This window comes from Moschus berezovskii, chromosome 3 (assembly GCF_049115385.1).
Source record: "Moschus berezovskii isolate FMDL1 chromosome 3, NW_MosBer_1.0, whole genome shotgun sequence".
Lineage (NCBI taxonomy): Eukaryota > Metazoa > Chordata > Mammalia > Artiodactyla > Moschidae > Moschus > Moschus berezovskii.
The window spans coordinates 96904265-96927626 of record NC_142462.1 but is presented as its reverse complement, the minus strand read 5'-3'; the positions used below and the strand labels follow the sequence as shown (position 1 = coordinate 96927626).

The 23362-nt window shown below is 40.5% G+C and overlaps 1 protein-coding gene across 4 annotated transcripts in view; it reads left to right on the top strand.

Moving 5' to 3' along the window:
• CADPS2 (calcium dependent secretion activator 2) overlaps positions 1-23362 on the top strand; it is a 593849-nt gene that overhangs the window by 192917 nt on the left and 377570 nt on the right. For all 4 annotated transcript variants that reach the window (XM_055421183.2, XM_088834647.1, XM_055421182.2 and 1 more), the window contains one exon: positions 12242-12574. In XM_055421183.2, the coding sequence (XP_055277158.1) occupies positions 12242-12574 (333 nt within the window). The remainder of the gene's footprint in view (positions 1-12241; positions 12575-23362) is intronic.

The window sequence follows — 23362 nt, the reverse complement described above, 5'->3', positions numbered from 1 at the left end:
TTTCAGCTGTTTTCAAATGCAGTCTTTCTCATGTGACTCCCTGACTTGAGCATTTGGATGGCATTCCATGCTCGGGGGATAAAGACCAGACACCTTTTGAGGACTTATGAAGCCAGTCCCTTTTCTCTCATCACTGTAGGTTCATTCCCTTCACCAGAGCCCACTGAGACCAGCTGTGTCCCACTCACCCCACTGTCTCTTGATCTCCCCTCATGTCTCAACTAATTCTTCTTGGTCTTGATCCCTCATTCACCTCCTCAGGGAAGCTCTGTGACTTCCTCCAATAGATTCACAGCCTTGCTACAAATTCTCATCATGCCAAAAATGCTCAGTTCTCAGTAACATTCATCAACCCACAGTCATTTTGGTTTCTATAGTTTGTTTCTTCCACTATAAGTTCTGTGAAGGCAGCAAACCTATACCATTTTGCTCACCAGTAAATCCCCAGCACTGAGCACATTGCCCAGCATGGAGAAAGCTTTGTTAAATATTTATGGAACAAATGGATGTGCTGTTGGGGTGGAGACTGTTAGAGGTTAAGTATTTTTCTTTACTGGAACAGAAAGTATGTTCTTGGGAGCAGTGGAAGAGAATGCTGGAAAGAAAGGTTGAGGGAGACTTGGATGGATGGTAAGCCTTCAATTATATGGTGCCAACAGGGAGTAATCTGTCAACTAGCTCTAGGCGTGAGAAGTGACCTGATAAAAAATAATGATATTAATGCTGGAAAACTGGGAATTATTTGATATCTAGTAAAATTAAATCCATCCCTGTTACAAAAAAATTGATTATGAATTTGATAACACCTGAAAAATAGTTTAAGAAAGTGTTTATCCACGGGCCACATTGGTTATTGAAATTACTAGACAGTGTTTTCTTTGTCATTATTAAGGAGAAAAAGGCATCTCTTGTAAGTGGGGCTCTTGTTCTTTCTTAGTGTTTTCCTGGCTGAACACATGTTGGCAGCCTTCCCAGGAACCATCTCATAGATAGCCACAATGATTTGGCAAGCAGATAATGTTTTTCTCATCATTATACAATCCTTTTGAATCAAGAAGCAATGCATGTTTCAGATCAAAAGCAATATGTGAACAATAAGTATTTTTGTAAAGTGTATTTGAAGTTTTATTTGGACAGCTGAGCAGACTTAGCCTTTGCAGAGATAGCTGCTTGTTGCAGTCACCACATTTCAATTGTGATGTTGGTTCACCATGACTTGAAGATAGTAACTTCTTTGGTCTTTAAACTTAGTAGCTGGATGGGAAGGGTGGCAGTTGGTGGTAATCAGAGGACCTGTGTACAAGTCCCTAAGATGTGGAGAAAGGTAGCATGCGTACTTTGTTAGTTTTTTGATGTCAGGACCGTCACTCCTCTACCCCCGCCCCGCCATGCTGAACTGGTGTGTTCAGTGGCTTTTTCGGAAGATCAGTGGTTGGTAATTAATAAGTGTTGGCCAGCACCCAGCACACTATATGGCTCTCGGGGTGAACCCTTGGTAGGAGGAGGAGGGGTACAGTGGGGTGGAAGAGTGGGAAAGAAGAAAAAGCAAAGGGATGTTGCTTTTAAACTCCAAAGTTGGGGATTCAGTCTCTATTCTTTGGCTAGTCACTTCTCTGCCTACCCACTTGATCTGTCAAAGAGACTGATAATGAAATAAGGCACAAGGATGATGAAGATGAAAGGAGATAATATACAAAGAGCTCTGAGGAGACAAAATCTGCTTATCAGTGGGTGTGTTGGTAAACTAAATTCCTGAAGCCACTTCTGTGCCAGGATGGCCCCCGGTTACATGTTCTACGGAACAGAATTTCATTAGAGAGGAAGGCACCCTAGACACAGAGACGAGCATCTGGGACTAGCCTCGGCACGGGGTCACACTTTACCTGCCTTTAACTTGATAAGTGTCATTATGAAAGGACACAGGTATCAAGACAGTTGCAACCCAGTGAGACCAAAACCATCATGGTTACAGTTTCATAACTTACAACATCTGAAAAATTTAAGACTGTTATTTCTGCAACCACAGCACAGGTTGAGAATTAGGCAATAGTATGGTTTTTAGACAGCATACATCTTATTTTTCTCACTGAATTGGGTCTCTGTGACATTGTGACATCTTACTGTGACAACTTATTGTCACGTCTCTGTGACATCACTTATTGTGGCCCTTTCCCTGAGATGTCTTTCCTTCTCCCATCATATGGACAGGGTCCATTTCCTAAACTTCGTTCTTCTGTAAACATAACTGAAACTCAGTAAACCATACTGGTTAATTATTTAAATTATACAGTTGCATGGCACAGACAGATTGAATTATTAGTTTAACCGTCCAAACTGTTTATTCCCCCCTCATTCTCTTATTCAGGGGATACTCTCTCAGTGCTTGCCTTGGTATTCAGTTCAGTTCAGTTCAGTCGCTCAGTCGTGTCCGACTCTCTGCAACCCCATGAATCACAGCACGCCAGGCCTCCCTGTCCATCACCGACTCCTGGAGTTCACTCAAACTCATGTCCACAGAGTCGGTGATGCCATCCAGCCATCTGATTCTGTCATCCCCTTCTCCTCCCGCCCCCAACCTTTCCCAGCATCAGAGTCTTTTCCAGGGAGTCAACTCGTCGCATGAGGTGGCCAAAGTATTGCAGTTTCAGCTTTAGCATCAGTCCTTCCAATGAATACCCAGGATTGATCTCCTTTAGAATGGACTGGTTGGATCTCCTTGCAGTCCAAGGGACTCTCAAGAGTCTTCTCCAACACCACAGTTCAAAAGCATCAATTCTTTGGCGATCAGCTTTCCTCACAGTCCAACTCTCACATCCATACATGACCACGGGAAAAACCATTGCCTTGACTAGACGGACCTTGTTTGGCAAAGTAATATCTCCGCTTTTTAATATGCTATCAAGGTTGGTCATAACTTTCCTTCCAAGGAGTAAGCGTCTTTTAATTTCATGGCTGCAATCAGCATCTGCAGTGATTTTGGAGCCCCAAAAAATAAAGTCTGACACTGTTTCCACTGTTTTTCCATTTCCCATGAAGTGATGGGACCAGATGCCATGATCTTTGTTTTCTGAATGTTGAGCTTCAAGCCAACCTTTTCACTCTCCTCTTTCACTTTCATCAAGAGGCTTTTGAGTTCCTCTTCACTTTCTGCCATAAGGGTAGTGTCATCTGCATATCTGAGGTTATTGATATTTCTCCCAGCAATCTTGATTACAGCTTGTGCTTCTTCCAGCTCAGCGTTCCTCATGATGTACTCTGCATATAAGTTAAATAAGCAAGGTGACAATATACAGCTTTGACGTACTCCTTTTCCTATTTGGAACCAGTCTGTTGTTCCATGTACAGTTCTGACTGTTGCTTCTCAAGAGGCAGGTCAGGTGGTCTGGTATGCCCATCTCTTTCAGAATTTTCTACAGTTTATTGTGATCCACACAGTCAAAGGCTTTGGCATAGTCAATGAAGCAGAAATAGATGTTTTTCTGGAACTCTCTTGATTTCTCCATGATCCAGCGGATGTTGGCAATTTGATCTCTGGTTCCTCTGCCTTTTCTAAAACCTGCTTGAACATCTGGGAGTTCACAATTCACATATTGCTGAAGCCTGGCTTGGAGAATTTTCAGCATGACTTTACTAGCATTTGAGATGAGTGCAATTGTGCGGTAGTTTGAGCATTCTTTGGCAATGCCTTTCTTTGGGATTGGAATGAAGACTGACCTTTTCCAGTCCTGTGGCCACTGCCTTTGTATTAGGTTGGCCAAAAAGTAAGATTTTTATGGGAAAACCTGAATTAACTTTTTGGCCAACCCAGGACTAAGTGCCACAAATACAATGGTGAGTGAAACTATTTGGTTTCATGGAACTTAGCCTCATGTGAGTATATGTAATAAAATTTACAATTAAATATTACAGTTACAAAGCTACTTTGAAGGAAAAAGAAAGGGTGCTAGGATTGCATACAAACAACATAGTTTATGGATGATTCACGGCATTGTGGCGATCTGGAGAACTGCTTAGAGGTAACTTGGGGGTTGTGAGATGAATAATGTGAAGAGTTTGAAGGAACGATGGTGGAGACAGGGTGTGCAGACTGAGTGACAGCCATTTGCAATGAAGCCAGAGTGGTAGGTAGTTTGGGACCAGTTGAAGTGTAGGACCTCAGAGGCCTTGCTGATGACATTTTCTGGAAAAATCAGAGAAGAATTTTTAAGCTAGAGAAGAATTTAAATAATCAGACTAAAAATAGTGTTTTCTTTTTTTAATATCAGTGAAGAGCACAACGGGGAAAATCAGAGTAGAGTGGCTGTCGGGAAAATTTCCAAGGCAGGAAGGCCAATTAAGAGGCAGCTACACTTAGTCTCAGTGAAGGGCAGGAAGAGGTGAGGAGGGATTTTAGAGGGATTTGGGGGTGGGTAATACTTTGGCCAACAGACTGGTTCCAAATAGGAAAAGGAGTATGTCAAGGCTGTATATTGTCACCTTGCTTATTTAACATATATGCAGAGTACATCATGAGGAACGCTGGGCTGGAAGAAGCACAAGCTGGAATCAAGATTGCCGGGAGAAATATCAATAACCTCAGACATGCAGATGACACTACCCTTATGGCAGAAAGTGAAGAGGAACTCAAAAGCCTCTTGATGAAAGTGAAAGGAGAGTGAAAAGGTTGGCTTGAAGCTCAACATTCAGGAAACAAAGATCATGGCACCTGGTCCCATCACTTCATGGGAAATAGATGGAAAAACAGTGGAAACAGTGTCAGACTTTATTTTTTGGGGCTCCAAAATCACTGCAGATGCTGATTGCAGCCATGAAATTAAAAGATGCTTACTCCTTAGAAGGAAAGTTATGACCAACCTAGATAGTATACTAAAAAGCAGAGACATTACTTTGCCAACCAAGGTTCATCTAGTCTAGGCTATGGTTTTTCCCATGGTCATGTATGGATGTGAGAGTTGGACTGTGAAGAAAGCTGATCGCCAAAGAATTGATGCTTTTGAACTGTGGTGCTGGAGAAGACTCTTGAGAGTCCCTTGGACTGCAAGGAGATCCAACCAGTCCATTCTAAAGGAGATCAATCCTGGGTATTCATTGGAAGGACTGATGCTAAAGCTGAAACTGCAGTACTTTGGCCACCTCATGCGACGAGTTGGCTCACTGGAAAATACTCTGATGCTGGGAGGGATTGGGTTGAGAGGAGATGGGGACGACAGAGAATGAGACGACTGGATGGCATCACCAACTCGATGTACATGAGTTTGAGTGAACTCCGGGAGTTGGTGATGGACAGGGAGGCCTGGCGTTGCTGTGATTCATGGGGTCGCAAAGAGTTGGACACGACTGAGTGACTGAACTGAACTGAACTGAAGGATCAGCAGGGTTCAGTGAGAAGGCGTATGTTGGGAAATAAACATGGAGGAGATGATGGAGTTAAGAATGGTTTCCAGGTCTCTCCAGAAGAGAGGGGGAGGTATTGATACTCAGTGAAGCAGAAGGGTGAGCAAATAATGGGAAAAGTCATGAATGCCATTCAGAATTTGTCAAATTAAGGGTGTCAGTGAGATGTGTAAGAGGAGCTCATGAGTCTCATGAAGCTGCCATCAAACTGTCCACTGAGACCACACTTATCCTGTGGCTCAATGGGGCTAAATAATTTGTTTTCCAGTCCACTCCTTTGGTTCTGGGCTGCCTGCAGAGGACTATTAGATGGAAAGCCTCAGTTGCTTGCCTCAGAGCAGCTTACATCCACCCCCAACCCCCACCCTGGGCGAGGATGGGAGAGCGCATGGCAGGCTTCCATATACTAGTCTCACAAGGGACGCACTTCACCATTCTCTGTTGTCCAGACCTCACACCGCCCTTGTATCCTGATTGGTCTCCCTCACTGCCTACATGTCATTTCCCAGTTTCAGCTTTTTGTCTCCCTCTCACTTTCCTTTTCACCCACGTTTTCTAGAAGGACGGTTTATATTTGCTGTCTTAACTTGGTTACAAGTTGTCGTCTCCTGCAGATCACTTCCTTCTCTCTGCCTGTCTCCTCTGCCATGGGTGACTGGACGGTGGTGGAGACAAACCCCTGCCAGTCCTTGTGGTACTTGATTCTCTCTCTCTCCTGACTGCTAATGTGTCATAATTTTTTTCCCATCTTTTTCTGTGACACTACCCGCCTTCCCCTGGATCCCATTCTTCTGCCCACCTAGTAAATGTAAGTATTTCAGAGAGTTTTGTTCCATCCTCTGGTACTGTTTAATTTGGTTTTCAAAGCTGGCTATTATCAAAACTAAACTAATAATCAATGACCATGCCCCCCCCATCTGCCCACCACCATCTGCAATCCCTGACCTCCACATGTTGTTCTGCCTGTATTCTTTTTTTTTTGTTGTCACAATGTGATTTTTTTTTTTTTATTTTACAATATTATATTGGTTGGTTTTGCCATACATTGACATGAATTCTCCCCGGGTCTACATAAGTTCCCCCTCCTGAACCCCCCTCCCAACTCCCTCCTCCCTTTATCCTCCCTCTGGGTCATCCCCGCATGCCAGCCCCGAGCATCCTGTAACATGTATTGACCCTGAACTAGTGATTCATTTCACATATGACAACATACGTGTTTCAATGCCATTCTCCCAAATCATCCCACCCTCACCCTCTCCCACAGAGTCCCAAAGACTGATCTATACATGTGTGTCTCTTTTGCTGTCTCGTATACAGGGTTATCATTTGCATCTTTCTAAATTCCATATATATGCGTTAGTATGCTGTATTGGTGTTTTTCTTTCTGGCTTACTTCACTCTGTATAATAGGCTCCAGTTTCATCCACCTCATTAGAACTGATTCAAATGTATTCTTTTTAATGGCTGAATAATACTCCATTGTGTATATGTACCAAAGCTTTCTTATCCATTCGTCTGCAGATGGACATCTAGGTTGCTTCCATGTCCTGGCTATTATAAACAGTGCTGCAATGAACATTGGCGTACATGTGTCTCTTTCAATTCTGGTTTCCTCGGTGTGTATGCCCAGGAGTGCGATTGCTGGATCATATGGCAGTTCTATTTCCAGTTTTTTGAGGAATCTCCACACTGTTCTGCATAGTGGCTGTACTAGTTTGCATTCCCACCAACAGTGTAAGAGGGTTCCTTTCTCTCCACATCCTCTCCAGCATTTACTTCATGTAGACTTTTGGATAGCAGCCATTCTGACTGGTGTGAAATGGTACCTCATTGTGGTTTTGATTTGCATCTCTCTGATTATGAGGGATGTTGAGCATTTTTTCATGTGTTTGTTAGCCATCTGTATGTCTTCTTTGGAGAAATGTCTGTTTAGTTCTTTGGCCCATTTTTTGATTGGGTCATTTATTTTTCTGGAATTGGGCTGCAGGAGCTGCTTGTATATTTTGGAGATTAATCCTTTATCAGTTGCTTCATTTGCTATTATTTTCTCCCATTCTGAAGGCTGTCTTTTCACCTTACTTATAGTTTCCTTTGCTGTGCAGAAGCTTTTGATTTTAATTAGGTCCCATTTGTTTATTTTTTCTTTTATTTCCAATATTCTGGGAGGTGGGTCATGGAGGATCCTGCTGTGATTTATGTCGGAGAGTGTTTTGCCCACGTTCTCCTCTAGGAGTTTTATAGTTTCTGGTCTTACATTTAGCTCTCTAATCCATTTTGAGTTTATTTTGGTGTATGGTGTTAGGAAGTGTTCTAGTTTCATTCTTTTACTATTCCATTCACTGTTGCAATGAAAAGAATTAAATACTTAGGAATATATCTACCTAAAGAAACAAAAGACTTGTACATAGAAAACTATAAAACACTACTGAAAGCAATCAAAGAGGACACTAATAGATGGAGAAATATACCATGCTCATGGGTTGGAAGAATAAATATTGTAAAAATGAGTATACTACCCAAAGTAATTTATACATTCAATGCAATCCCTATCAAGCTACCAAGGATATTTTTCACAGAACTAGAACAAATAATCTCACAATTTGTATGGAAATATAAAAAACCTCGAATAGCCAAAGCAATCTTGAGGAAGAAGAATGGAACTGGGGGAATTAACCTACCGGACTTCAGGCTCTACTACAAAGCCACAGTCATCAAGACAGTATGGTACTGGCATAAAGACAGAAATATAGATCAATGGAACAAAATAGAAAGCCCAGAGATAAATCCACGCACCTATGGACACCTCATCTTTGACAAAGGAGGCAAGAATATAAAATGGAGAAAAGACAGTATCTTTAACAAGTGGTGCTGGGAAAACTGGTCAGCCACTTGTAAAAGAATGAAACTGTATTCTTTAATTATCGGTGGCTGGTGGAATCCAGATACCTCAGTAAAAACTGAATCGTCATGTTTTCCATGCCTTTACACGTCCTAGAGCTCATCACGATGTGTATATTGTCTCCCTTCTGCCTCTCTGTCTAGCCCATGATGCTTGCCCTAGATCAAGGCCTTAGTGCTTTTTGCCTGGTCTCCTGTGCTCTCTGAAAGCTGATCCCAATTTCTGTTCTGGCTGATTGTCACCATCAGTTCTTTGTCTAACTTGCTTCTCAGTGTTTCAGCAACGAGGTTACCCAGCCATCATCCTGACCCTCCGGCAGAGCTCAGATTCCTGGCTTGGCACAAACTGCATTCGGCCATCTGGTCTCTGCTGGTCTGATTGGCACAACTTGTGCTCCCTTCACCCTTATATTTAACGTTCCTGAAGTATAAAAATTCTTATATTTCCCTCAAAGGGTCATGCGAATTTATACTTGTTTGCTTTTTATCTTTTATTTTTCTGAAATGTATTTTCCTCTCCCTTTTCTCCTTACTCAACCCACAGATCATTCAGACCACAGGCCCTTTGTCTCTGTCCTGTTTTTCCCTCCTCCCCAACCTTGTCCCCCAGATAACAGAGTTTACAACCTCCTTTTCTTTCCCTCCCTTTGCACAGCTTTAGCCCTCTAGGTTTCTGTGTGTCCTGTCTCTCTCAGGTGGTATGAGCTGTTTGAGAGCAAGGTCTTCGGTTCACTTTGTGTCCCCAACTCTTAGCAAAGTGCCTGACACATTGTCACCACTTAGGAAATGTTGATTCAGTGACATGAAATTGGACTGAGTCAGTATGAGTGTAGGTATGGTTTTATAGGGGAAATTAAGACTTTATAAACCTAAGTTCATCAATGCCCTTGCTTCAGAAACAGTATTTGGTGACTTGGTAGAATTTAGTACTAACTGTTAAGCAGAAGAGATTGAAAAAAAAAAAAAACAAACCTGAAACCCCTGCCAGCTGAAGGCATTAGATATCAAAGTAATTAAATGTTTTTCTGAAGCCAGTCATAAGGTATTTATGTTGTACTTTAAAAATATCTTGCCATTCCAGCTTTATATGATTACTACATATTAAAAAATTGTTTCAATTTCATATATCTTCCCCTTAGAAGTAGTCTTCCATGTAACATTTCAGTATTTCTGTATCATGGTGCAATCGAGATGGAAACCACATGATAATAGAACAGGAAAATGTATTATAAACAATGAGAGATTTGCTACAGTGGGTAAAGAAAATGCGAGAATATAGGAGTAGCAGACACAGGGAGCAGAGCCCCACGGAAGCAACAGATCTGGAGGAGGGTCCCATTCCCTTCCTCCCAAAGGCTGGGGGCCACATCTCACTGGAGAAGATGTGGTGTGTCTACACAGACATTCACCGCCCTATTGTACCAGTGGGACCCACGGGAGTCTGCCTTCTGCAGTGCCACACCGCACAACTGCCCAGGAACCAGCCAGGGGAGGGGTGCCTCTCTAAGCCAGCCTTGGGGTCTGCAGAGAAGCTGCCCCAGAGGTGGTACCATGAGCCTGTAGGTAGACGAATTAAGAACTAGAGCCCTCTTCCTCCAGTGTCCCTCCAGCACCCTCTAAAATTGTGCCAGCTGCCAGAGGCAGGGCCATAGAAGGCCAGACTGGAAAGCAGTAGGTTGACACTGGCAGTGCAGTTAGAGGAGGAGGAGAAAAGAGAGGGAGACACGCCGGTGTATTTAGATGTATAATAGTTAAAGGCATTTTAGGTAAAATATACTATTAAATATCTTAATTTTATTTTCCTTGATCTAAATAAATGCACTCTTCTTATACCTGTGGCTTAAGAATTAACCGTAATTGAGCAATAGATGGTTAAAAAAAAAAGAGGAAACATTGAGTATATGTGTCATATGTTTGCCTGCTATAAAATTCACAACCCTTATAAGCTGTTGTTCAGTTGCTCAGTCATGTCCGACTCTTTGTGACTCCATGGACTGCAGCATGCCAGGCTTCTCTGTCCTTCATCGTCTCCCAGAGTTTGCTCAAACCCATGTCCACTGAGTCAGTGATTCCATCCAACCATCTTGTCCTCTGTTGTCCGTTTCTCTTCCTGCCTTCAATCTTTCCCAGCATCAGGGTCTTTTCTAAAGAGTCAGCTCTGCACATCAGGTGGCTGAAGTATTGGAGTTTCAGCTTCATAAGCAGTCCTTCCGAGAAATATTCAGAATTGTTTTCCTTTAGGGTTGACTGGTTTGATCTACTTGAAGTCCAAGGGACTCTCAAGAGTCTTCTCCAACACCACAGTTCAAAAGCATCAGTTCTTTGACACTCAACCTTCTTTTTGGTCCAACTCTCACATCCATACATGACTACTGGAAAAACCATAGCCTTGACTAGATGGGCCTTTGTTTGCACAGTAATGTCTCTGCTTTTTAATATGCTGTCTAGTTTTGTCATAGCTTTACTTCCAAGGAGCAAGCTTCTTTGAATTTCATGGCTGCAGTCACTGTCTGCAGTGATTTTGGAGCCCAAGAAAATAAAGTCTGTCATTGTTTCCACTTTTTCCCCATCTATTTGCCATGAAGCGATGGGACTGGATGCCATGATCTTAGTGTTTTGAATATTGAGTTTTAAGCCAGCTTTTTCACTCTTCTCTTTCACCCTTACCAAGAGGCTCTTTAGTTTCTCTTCACTTTCTGTCATAAGTTAGAAAGTTAGTCAACCCAAATATTCAAGTCAGGAATCCCCCCTGGCCAATGAGCAAAGTTAGAAAACAGCATTTTGTACGAATGGTCTGAAAAAGGGAGAAATCAGTGGGGACAAGGTTTAGGACAGGGTAGCTCAGATGGCAGTCATTCGGGCTGCTTTGCATGGACCATGTGTGCTGCTGGCCCACATGCAGAGAGACATGTTGGTAGCAGAGAACAGGGAGTGGGGTCTTGATTTTGGAGCACCTCGGTATCCTGAGTCAGTTCTTATGAAAATGATTGATATTAACTTGTGTTCCAGAAGTCTTAGCAACAGATGGAATTCATGGGGGCTATGTTAAATAGTCCTGCAGGCTCTTTGGAAGAATATTTTGTTATTATAGGAAGAAAACAGGAATAAGATCAGTCTCATGTGACCTAAAGAGGATTCATAGGAATATTAATAACAGAATCAATGTTTCGTGAATCCTGACTGATGTTTGTTGATAATCGGGTCTTTGACTTAGAGGAAAGAGATTTGAGGCCAAGTCTGATGTCTCCCACACAGGATGGCCTTACTACTTGTCACCCATCTCCTCCTACCCATTTCCCAATGTGTCTCTCCCTAGTTGTCATTGTATTTTCTTTCTTTCCTGACATTCGTGGACAGCTAGAAGTTTCTTAGATTTTGCTTTTCCATCGTGGGTTCTTCATAGCTGTGAGAAGTGTATGAGAAGTTGGGGAGCTGGTGAAGTCATGGATGGGAACAGGTGTACCCCACCCCCAGCTGTGCAGGAGTTGTGATTAATGATTGTACCCAGAGGATATTGACTTAGATACTAGACTTACCGCACTGTTAGCTTTCAGTTTCCACCTTCTCCTTACTGAAGAACTACTCAGAACTCCCAAGTACAGATACAGAAGCTGGGTCATCTCTCCAATTACCTTCTTAATCAACTCAGGGGTATCAGTTGCAGGTATCGCCCCACATGACCTTCCTGTGGGGAGTCTGTAGGTCAAGGACGGATTATCTTAGGAGGTCCTCAAAACTCATTGTTTTTTCTCCTAAATATTTCAGCATTTTGAGAGAGATGATTTAGAGCCTCCATTTTGTCACTAGTTAGCATGTTTTACAAAACATTTGAACCACTGAAGAATGTTTGGTATCATAACTCTTGGATTGCTAAAAGCAGTTGGTGTTAGTGGCCCTACCTAATTGTAAGTGGGTTTTTATTTTTATTTATTTTCTGTTTTGTTTTCAGGTTTTTCTGAAGAGTGATCGAGTGGCCAGAATGGTTCAGAGTGGAGGATGTTCTGCCAATGACTTCAGAGAGGTGTTTAAGAAAAACATAGAAAAACGTGTGCGGAGTTTGCCAGAAATTGACGGCTTGAGCAAAGAGACAGTGCTGAGTTCCTGGATAGCCAAGTATGATGCCATTTACAGGGGTGAAGAGGACTTGTGTAAACCGCCAAACAGAATGGCCCTGAGCGCTGTGTCTGAACTTATTCTGAGCAAGGAACAACTCTATGAAATGTTTCAGCAGATTTTGGGGATTAAAAAACTAGAACACCAACTTCTTTATAATGCGTGTCAGGTAAGTGATTATGCTATTTCCTGTTCTGCTGTCTGACTCAGAAAATGAATACCAAGTGTTTGCAAGCCTATAAAGAGGTACTTTATGTTCTGTCATCACTGTTTGAAAATTTGAGTGAAACTGAATTTTAATAAGTCAGATAATGACATTTGGAGGAAGCTTTAAAGAATTATTTGATAGGAAAAGAATATCTGTGCATTTTAGTCAAAAAGTAATTGTTCGCATGTGCCCTATCTTAGACCATCAGATTTCTACCTATTGGGTATATATGGGGCATGCCCAGAATAGTAAAATGAAAGTCATTTGTTATCTGAAGGAGCTTGGCAATTTATAATAAATAGGTGTTCCTCACTGCAAAATAATTTTTCATGAAGATATGATACTCATCTTCAAAGTTTTATGGCAGTGACTGAAATTTCAAAATTTTCCTTCCTTAACCCAGCCATATAGAATGAATTGAAGAAGGTTGCTAAATTTCATAACTTAGTAGTGACAGGGTAAATAATACATTTCCTCTTCAGTTGTTATTTTAATCCTGCATTTCAAAAATTGAATAAAATGTCAGGCTTGTTCCATGTCTTTCATCTTTAGAGCCTATGATTTGCTTAAATGTATGCCTTGCATAGTTGTATCTTGTTTGCTTATTTTAGTGGTATAAATGATTGAACTGTGCCCTAATAAACAATGTAAGTTGACAAAATTCTAGCGTTTTTAAAATTTGTGTGCTAATTAAGAGTGATACTTCTATAATGTACATATGTTTACATTTATTTTAAATCTTTTTGCAAATCTTCTTCTCAATTTCTGTATTCTACATGTGTCATTTACTTTGCATTACTAATTTGTGAATCATTTCCAGCGAATAAATTAGCAGAGTTAATTAATAGACAAGCAATGTGGAACCTTAACCCTGTTAACAATTCATGCATCCACTGTAATTGTTTTCACTGCGTTATTAAACCAGGTGGCGGTTTTGATAATATTGGAGGCTGCCTGTAAAGCTAAAATCTTCCATTGTAAAAGAAGCACAACTGGGATTTTGTATTTTTAATGAAACAGTAACTCACTTGTATAGTTAAATATTGATGAACGTAATTTATTAGTTAAGAGTCAGCTTTAGACATTCAGTAGATGTTTACCAACTATTCAAGTCAAAAACTTTGCTAGGTGTTTGGGAAACCAACCTAAACCAAGTAAAATATTTGTTCTCTATGTACTAAAGTCTTAATAGAGCAGATAGGCCTCTAAAATCCATTATTACAAATGCTTTAGAATTTATCCTGAATTTTACAGGGTCATCACATAAATTTCTGTGGACCTGTGAGTTTAATTCAAGATATGTTGAAATTAATCTTTTGCTTACTTTTACAGATGACTTCTACAGTAAGGGTTTTGCCTTTTGACCCCCGGGTTTCTGTCCACTATGGTCTGGAACATACTTCTAGTTTAACTCTCCATCTGTAATAATGCATTTATTATTTTACCTTCAGCTCTATTGGTATTTAACCTCCTGTATCTTGATGCTTTTTAAGTTCATACACATTTAACATTTTATGTCTTTTTGTGGAATTAACCTCTTCATATAAAGTCCAGTTTTGTCCTTGATAATTTTTTTCTTTTTTTCCAAAGTCTGCTTTCTCTCAAACTCATATAGCTTCTTCAGCTTTCTTTTTTAAAAAAAAAGTTTTATTGGCGTATAGTTGCTTTACAATGTTGTGTTGGTTTCTGCTGTACAGCAAAGTGAAAGTTATGCGTACATATCCCCTCTTCTTTAATTTCCTTCACATGTAAGTCACCACAAGGCATTGACTAAAGTTCCCTGTGCTATACAGTAGGTTCTCATTAGTTGTATACTTATACATAGTAGTGTACCTGTGTCAGTCCCGATCTCCCAGTTCATCCCACACACGCCCCCCGCCCCCAGCTTCCCTCTTTGGTACCTACAATTTTGTTTTCTACCTCTGTGAATCTTCCATTTTGCAGGAAACTTCATGTGTACCATTTTTCTAGATTCCACATATAAATAATATTATAGAATTTTTTTTTCTGACTTCACTTCACTCTGTTTGACAGTCTCTAGGTCCATCCACATTCTCTGCACATGGCACCATTTCATTCCTTTTCATGGCTGAGTATAACTTTCTTTTGGTTAAGGTTAGCACAGTGTATCTTTCTCCATCTGTTTACTTTTCACCTATCTGATCCTTTGTTTAAAGTGGATTTCTTATAAACAGCACATTACTTCTTGTTTTCATTTTTAATCCAGTCTGACAATCTGTCTTTTAAAGGGTGTGTTTCGATCATTGTATTTAAAGTGATGGAACTGGATCAAACTCCAGTCTTTGTAAGCGTTGGCACTTTTTTGTGTTTGTTCTTTGTCTCCCCTCCTTTTTGTTGCCTTCTCTAATTTTAACTGGATTTTTGTGTTGTTCCATTTTATAGCCTATTTTAATGTACTGCCTATCTTTTAAAAGTGTTTGTAGTGATTGCCCTTGGTCTTACAATATGCATTTTAACATAATCTAAGCTCATCTTCAAATGACACTATAGGGCTTCAAGTGTAGTAGAGCTCTCCCATAGTAGAGAATTCTCAATTCCTTGCTCCCATTCCTTGTGAAATATCTGTCATTTATCTCACTTATAATATGTTCTATTCACCCAGCATATGGTTGCTACTATTGCTTTTATCAAATAGCTGTTAGATCAACTAAGAATAATAAAAATAAAAGATACACACATATATAATTTCACCTTCATTTATTCATCCTCTGACACTTCTTTCTTTATGTATAAGTTTCTGACCTGCATCATTTTCCTTATCGTAAAAACTTAACATTTCTTGAAAGTCATGACTACTGATAATGAATTCAACCAGTTTTCGTTTTTTTTGATAAAGTCTCTTCCTCCTTTACGCTTAAAGGATAATTTCCCTACATACAGACTTACCACTTTTTGTTTTCTTTTAACACTCAAGAATTTAACACATTGTCTTGCTTGTGTGGTTTCTGAGAAATTTGATCAAGCTCTTAAACTTGATTCTCTCTAAGTAAGATGTTTTGTTTATGAGTTTGTTTGTTTTTTCCTCTGGCTTCCTTTAATATTTTCTCCCTATCTTAGTTTTTTGTATCTTGAATATGATATGCCTGCCTAGGTATGAGTTTTTATAGTTTTCTTCAAGTTTTTTTCCGCTTTCTGAATTTGAGGGTTGATGTCTGGCATTAAATTTGGAAACTCATCCATTATTAACTTCAGATATTCCTTATATCCTGTCTTTACCTTCTCCTGCTAGTATTTTAGTTATCTTTTATTATGTCTAGTTATGTTACTCCCCATAGTTCTGGAATGTTCTGTTTTGTGTGTGTGTGTTTTGTTTTTTGTTTGCTTTTTTAGTTCTTTTTCTCTTTGCATTTCAGAGAGGAAAGTTTCAGCTGACCTTCAGGTTTGCTGATTGGTTCTTCAGAAGAATTCTGATTCTAAAGAAAGAATCAGCAGGTTTACTGATAAGCCCAGGGAAGCCATTGTTTCTGTCAGTGATTTTGACTTCTAGCATTGCCTTTTGACTCTTTTCTTAGAGTTTCCATCTCCCTACTTAAATTACTCAGCTGCATGGTTTCAACTTTTTCCGTTAGAGTCTAATATATTATTAGTTTAGTTCAGTCACTCAGTTGTGTCTGACTCTCTGCAACCCCATAAACTGCAGCACCCCAGGCCTCCTGTCGCATCATCAACTCCCGGAGTCCACCCAAACCCATGTCCATCAAGTCGGTGATGCCATCCAGCCATCTCATCCTCTATGTCTTCATCTCCTCCTGCCCCCAATCCCTCCCAGCATCAGGGTCTTTTCAAATGAGTCAGCTGTTCGCATCAGGTGGACAAAGTATTGGAGTTTCAGCTTCAGCATCAGTCCTTCCAATGAACACCTAGGACTGATCTCCTTTAGGATGGACTGGTTGGATCTCCTTGCAGTACAAGGGACTCTCAAGAGTCTTCTCCAACACCACAGTTCAAAAGCATCAATTTTTTGGCGCTCAGCTTTCTTTATAGTCCAACTCTCACATCCATACATGACCACGGGAAAAACCATAACCTTGACTAGATGGACCTTTGTTGGCAAAGTAATGTCTCTGCTTTTTAATATGCTGTCTAGGTTGGTCATAACTTTCCTTCCAAGGAGTAAGCATCTTTTAATTTCATGGCTACAATCACCATCTGCAGTGATTTTAGAGCCCAAAAAAATAATCTCAGCCACTGTTTCCCCATCTATCTGCCATGAAGTGATGAGAGCAGATGCCATGATCTTAGTTTTCTGAATGTGGAGCTTTAAGTCAACTTTTTCACTCTCCTCTTTCACTTTCATCAGGAGGATCTTTAGTTCTTCTTTGCTTTCTGCCATAAGGGTGGTGTCATCTGCATATCTGAGGTTATTGGTATTTCTCCCGGCAATCTTGATTCCAGCTTGTGCTTCTTCCAGCGCAGAGTTTCTCATGATGTACTCTGCATATAAGTTAAATAAGCAGGATGACAATATACAGCCTTGACGTACTCCTTTTCCTATTGAAACCAGTCTGTTGTTCCACGTCCAGTTCTAACTGTTACTTCCTGACCTGCATACAGGTTTCTCAAGAGGCAGGCTAGGTGGTCTGGTATTCCCATCTCTTTCAGAATTTTCCACAGTTTATTGTGATCCACAAAGTCAAAGGCTTTGGCATAGTCAATAAAGCAGAAATAGATGTTTTTCTGGAACTCTCTTGCTTTTTCCATGATCCAGCAGATATTGGCAATTTGATCTCTGGTGCCTCTGCCTTTTCTAAAACCAGCTTGAACATCTGGAAGTTCGTGGTTCACGTATTGCTGAAGCCTGGCTTGGAGAATTTTGAGCATCACTTTGCTAGTGTGTGAGATGAGTGCAATTGTACAGTAGTTTGAGCATTCTTTGGCATTGCCTTTCTTTGGGATTGGAATGAAAACTGACCTTTTCCAGTCCTGTGGCCACTGATGAATTTTCCAAATTTGCTAGCACATTGAGTGCAGCACTTTCACTGCATCATCTTTCAGGATTTGAAATAGCTCAACTGGAATTCCATCACCTCCACTAGCTTTGTTCATAATGATGCTTCCTAAGGCCCACTTTACTTCACATTCCAGGATGTCTGGCTCTAGGTGAAGTGATCACACCATTGTGATTATCTGGGTCATGAAGATCTTTTTTTTGTACAGTTATTCTGTGTATTCTTGCCACCTCTTCTTAATATCTTCTGCTTCTGTTAGGTCCTTACAATTTCTGTCCTTTATTGAGCCCATCTTTGCATGAAATATTCCCTTGGTACCTCTAATTATCTTGACGAGATCTCTAGTCTTTCCCATTCTATCGTTTTCCTCTATTTCTTTGCATTGATCACTGAGGAAGGCTTTCTTATCTCTCCTTGCTATTCTTTGGAACTCTACATTCAAATAGGTATATCTTTCCTTTTCCCCTTTGCTTTTCGCTTCCCTTCTTTTCACAGCTATTTGTAAGGCCTCCTCAGACAGCCATTTTGCTTTTTTGCATTCAGTTCAGTTCAGTTCAGTCGCTCAGTTGTGTCCGACTCTCTGCGACCCCATGAACCACAGCACGCCAGGCCTCCCTGTCCATCACCAACTCCCGGAGTTCACTCAAACTCATGTCCATCGAGTCGGTGATGCCATCCAGCCATCTCATTCTCTGTCGTCCCCGTCTCCTCCTGCCTCCAATCCCTCCCAGCATCAGAGTCTTTTCCAGTGAGTCAACTCGTCGCATGAGGTGGCCAATGTTTTTTGCATTACAGTTACTTAAATTCCTTGTTTGTTAACTACATCTGTGTCACATCTTAATCTGGTTTGGAGGCATGATTTGTCTCCACAGACTGTTCTTTTTTCTTTTTTGCCTTTTGACATGTTTTGTAACATTTTGTTGAAAGCTAGACATGTTGTATCAGATAATAAATGCTGTGATATATTTGCCTTTAGTGTCAGCACTTATGTTAGTCTGACTGGGAGGTTGGTTGGGTTTAATGTTTGTTGTAGCCACAGCTACAAGAAGCTGTAAATTCTTCTAGTGTCCGTGTCTTTGTCTCTTGTCTTGACTTGGTCTTCCCTAAGTATTCCTCTTCAGAGTGTATCTTGCAGCACTTTTAGCCATGGTCAGCTGTTATTCTGGAGCCACTGGTTGTATGGTAAGGTGTTGGGGAGAAGGGAGTGTGTTTGTTCTACAATTTGATAAAGTCTCAATCTTTCAGAGGATCTATGTCACAAGAAAAGACCCCAATTCTGGAAAAGATTGAAGGCAAAAAGAGGAAGGGAGCAACAGAGGATGAGACAGTTGAAGAGCATCACCAACTCAATGGATGTGAATTTGAGGAAACTCTGGGCAATAGAGGAGGACAGAGGAGCCTGGTGGGCTGCAGTCCATGGGGTCACAAAGAGTAGACCCAACTTAGGGACTGAACAACAACAACAGTATCTCGGCGCAGTACCCTTCACAGATGTTTCTATCCTTTGTCCATGAGTATTGTTTTTCCTCTTTATCTTCATCCCTTTATCTCCTTCCCTGGCTGAACCATCCCTCTGTATTTCTTTGAAATCTTGACCCTGTTCACACTGGGTTTTTTGTTATTATTATTTCCTATAGACATGATAGAAAGACTGCAGAGGACTACAGTTGGCAGCCTCCTCCTCCTCTAGCTGGGATTTGTTTTTCCATGTTTTCTTCTAGCTAAGTCTTTCCCCCTTTGTTAGGGAGAAGAATCAGGGAGGAATAACAATGGCTTTTCTTCCCCTCTCCCTGCCAGTTCCACGTGTGAAACCTTCTTGGATCCTTACCATGAGAATTTGATGAGGTTACTGGAAGAAAGCCCAGGAAAGCATGGAAGCTGTTACAACCCCAGGAGTTTCTCACTCTAGGCCCTCAGCTTCTACTTATTTGCCCAAAATTGCTTGTCAGATAAATGATTCTATATTTCTGGCATCCATTGACTTCTGCTGCAGATATAGTATCTCTCTATTTTGCCTGTGTTTCCAGATTCTGGGTTAGTGGTTTGCCCTGAAACCTCAGTTCCCCGAAAAGTGAAGAAAAGTCATTGATTTTCAGCTTCTCCAGCTCCTATTGTAAGGACAAGAGGGATGACTTCTTCCAAGCTCTTTACATGTCTGAGCTGAAATTGGAGTTCTCTTCAGTTCTAAGATTTGAAAGAAAAGCTTAAAGATTTTTTGATTAACTTAAATTACAAAAATACTCATACATAAGCGAAGAGCTTTCCTTTGGAATAAGAATCACTTTTCAGAAATGAGGGAAATGGGTTGTTGAGAAAAACAGCTGAGATTCTTTTTTTTCCCCTCAAGAACCAATCTATCTTATCTGTGCCTTTGTTGTCTTTCAACAGAGCTTAAAAAAGAAAAGATTATAAAACCCACAGGAAATAGCCTGCCCAGTATAGGAAAGGAATGATGTGAGGAGAGAAATCCAGAGAGCAGGGCTTGGAGGAGCAGAGAGGGTCTAAAGCTAGCTGAGTGGCTGGCCCCTGGCTCCAGGTATACGTTAGTGGAATTTTCTCCACTTTCCCTGGGTCTCAGGAAAGGCTCTGAGGCTCTTGCTAAGTGTAACACTCTTGCTTCTGTATTTATTTACCCTTGTCTGACCCCTTGTTTTTGCCAACAGCATCCTCCCTGTTGTTCAGTCCCTCAGTCATGTCCAATCCTTTGTGACCCCATGGACTGCAGCACGCCAGGCTTCCCTGACCTTCACCATCTCCCAGAGTTTGCTCAAGTTCATGTCCATTGAGTTAGTAATGCTCCTAGGAGTGCCCTCCTAAGAGATCTCAAAGATGTGTTGTTGCTTCAGGGTCAGAAGCTCAGGACAGGAAGCTGTTCTGCTAGGACATGCAGGAAGTCTAGAGACAGACAACCCCTGGGCACTTGGGAAGGAAGGGATATGAATAAGGAGACACAGCCGGCAAGAACCTCAGGTGGTTTTGTAACCCTTGTCCCAGAGCCCTGGGAATTGCATCTAGAATGGAAAAATAGGAAGCCATCTTCTGAAAAAGCATAGGTGTTTCTATGACTTCCAGTTAAAGCCAAGAACTTAATAAATTCAGAATGAAGGTATAAAAGAAACTCTTAAAGCACTAATTTAGAAAATAGCACATATCACAATTAAGTTATGAAACCGGGGATAATCAAAAGAAAAATTATTTACATAGTATCAGAAATAAAGCCTAAGGACAACCCACGTATGACATAGATGAGTGATTGTGTTATTAAAACTGTCAGATTTTGGATTCTTTGGTTTGAGGATATCCTGTTTGCATGGGAGCACAAAATGCTAAGGAAAAAAGATGGAAAAGAGCGCAAAGTGCGCATTCAGCAATGAGCAGCGTAACAGTGCCACAATCTGACACCATTAGCCGTCATTTACTTGAATCAGGGTATTACAGTAACAAGGGTGAAAGCAGCCCAGTCTGTCAGTAGAAGGTTTAATTTCAGAGCAACTCTAAGGAAATGCAGTGGGCTTCAAGTAAATACAGTTATACTTTTGGGAAAATGAAACTAGTTGATATTAAAGCTATGTGTTTTATAGTCTTGGATATAATTCTTATTCTTTTAATCACCTATTGTTGAATTAAAATACTGTTGCCTAAGTGGTACTAGTAATGAATCAGCTGCCTTTCTTTGAACGGAAATGAAATGCTTTTTAAAGATTATTTAAAAATATGAAAAAGGGTGGTGCGGTGTGTTCAAATCAATTAGTTAACCCATTCTGTGTAATCCTGTAGGGAATACAGATGGGAACATAGAGGTGAGATCTAGTTATATGCTAGCTTTAATTTTAAAAAAAGGAAAGCACTGCTGTACATGCCTCAGTGATGGGGTAAGTCCCTGATACATCTTCTTGAGGTTGAAGATGCCACGTTGGGGAGGACTGTGTAATCTTCAGGTGTGTTGTGAAAGAGGGTCAGGAGAACAAAAAGATCCTGTGTATTCTGGGGGAGGGTGGAACATGTTCAGGTATGGGGATATAAGCAGACCCTGGTGCCGCGGGGAGCTGCTAATATAAGGAGGGATTGGGGCTGTGGTTTAAGGCAATATTAGCACTTGTGGGTCAGGCTATTGTAGATTGCAGAGACACACTCCTAAATGAAAATAAGCAGAGTCTGAGCAGTAGAATACAGTCCCATATACAGGCTGTCATTCTCCCTCTTCTACCTCTGTATTTTAAGAGGATTAATTAACTGAATTTTACAGCCATCTAAATCCTGATCTTTTCTGCCAAAGGCAATCTTCATTAATCTTTCATAATCTCATTCCATTCACTGGAGAAAGTCTCACCCCTGTTTACCCAAGAGTCAAAGCAAAGTTAACTGAAATCTTCCTCTTTAAATACAGACCCCCACTCCTCCTCCAAATTCCTTATATCCTACAGACTCTTAAGAACTCTGTTAAGTAATACTCCTGAATTGTTTGGATGTTTGTAAGGAATTAGAAGGAATATTTATGAATAGTGAAAAAGTATTGTGTTCAGTCTTATGATTTCCTTTCGCTAAAAATTCTCAGCTTTAGAGATTAAGTGCTTCAGGTCTCGGAATTAAACAATAAAATAATCAACAGAGGCAGTTACAGTGCCTCTTGCGTCTCTCATTGTGAGAGTCTTCGTTTGAAAGTGCAGGAACCATGAGGCATTCTGTTCTGAAGACCCCCTATCAAGGTTGTAAAGGGAAAATAGAGATGTGCATTCTCAGAGGAAATTGATATCTGCCTTTCACCACTGTCATCTTTTTTCTCAACTAGTAGCATGTGGCTGATAATACATTTTAACATAATTTGTCTACTTTGGCAAAAATAGAAAAGCACATTCTATAAAGACAATTACACTTGATAACAAAAATCATTTGCTAGACAGGAAAATAAAGTTGAGGAAATGACTGTTAGCAAGGTATATCTTTCCTTGTGAGTGTAATTTTAAATCTCAAAATGCTTGAGGGAAATATTCAAGTGAATGTCATTAAATGGCAATTGTCATGTTTTAGGAAACAGCAAGAAGCAACTGAAGACCTTGAGACTGATTGGATCTTATAATACCTGACTTTTGAAATCCTGAATTTAATAGTTGGAATAGCTATAAAGTTTATATACATATTCACTTTTAAAAGTGAAGGTATCATGATATAAGTTGATGAATCTGATTTCAGTTAAATGAATTAGAGTTCGGTTAATAATACTGAATCAATTTCTTCTCTAAAAAGGTTTAAAAATTGTGAATACCACTGTATTATATTCTTAAATCAATTTATAGCTTTATCAGTGTTGCTTCATTTGACTGTATTATATTTTTTCTAATCTTTGGCCTCTGTGTATACAGTGGCTCAGATGGTAAAGAATCTGCCTGCAATGAGGGAGACCCAGGTTCAATCCTTGGGTTGGGAAGATCCCCTGGAGAAGGTAATGGCAACCCACTCCAGTATTCTTGCCTGCAGAATCCCCATGGACAGAGGAGCCTGGCGGACTATAGACCAAGGGGTCACAAAGAGTCGGGACATGATTGAGTGACTGTCACTTTCAGTCATGTAGAGGAGCTACATAAAAATATTTCTAAGATTTCTCCTAAAATGTTTTAATTTCTTTTTGCTTTCTCCCGAATCTCATCTGATAAAAATATAGGCTACCATAAGACATTCCGTGCATTAATTTTAGGCTTTTCTTCTTTACCTTGATCTAGCCTGTCAAAATTAGGATTTTATTCTAATATTTCCACATTATTTTATATGATAAGACAACAGA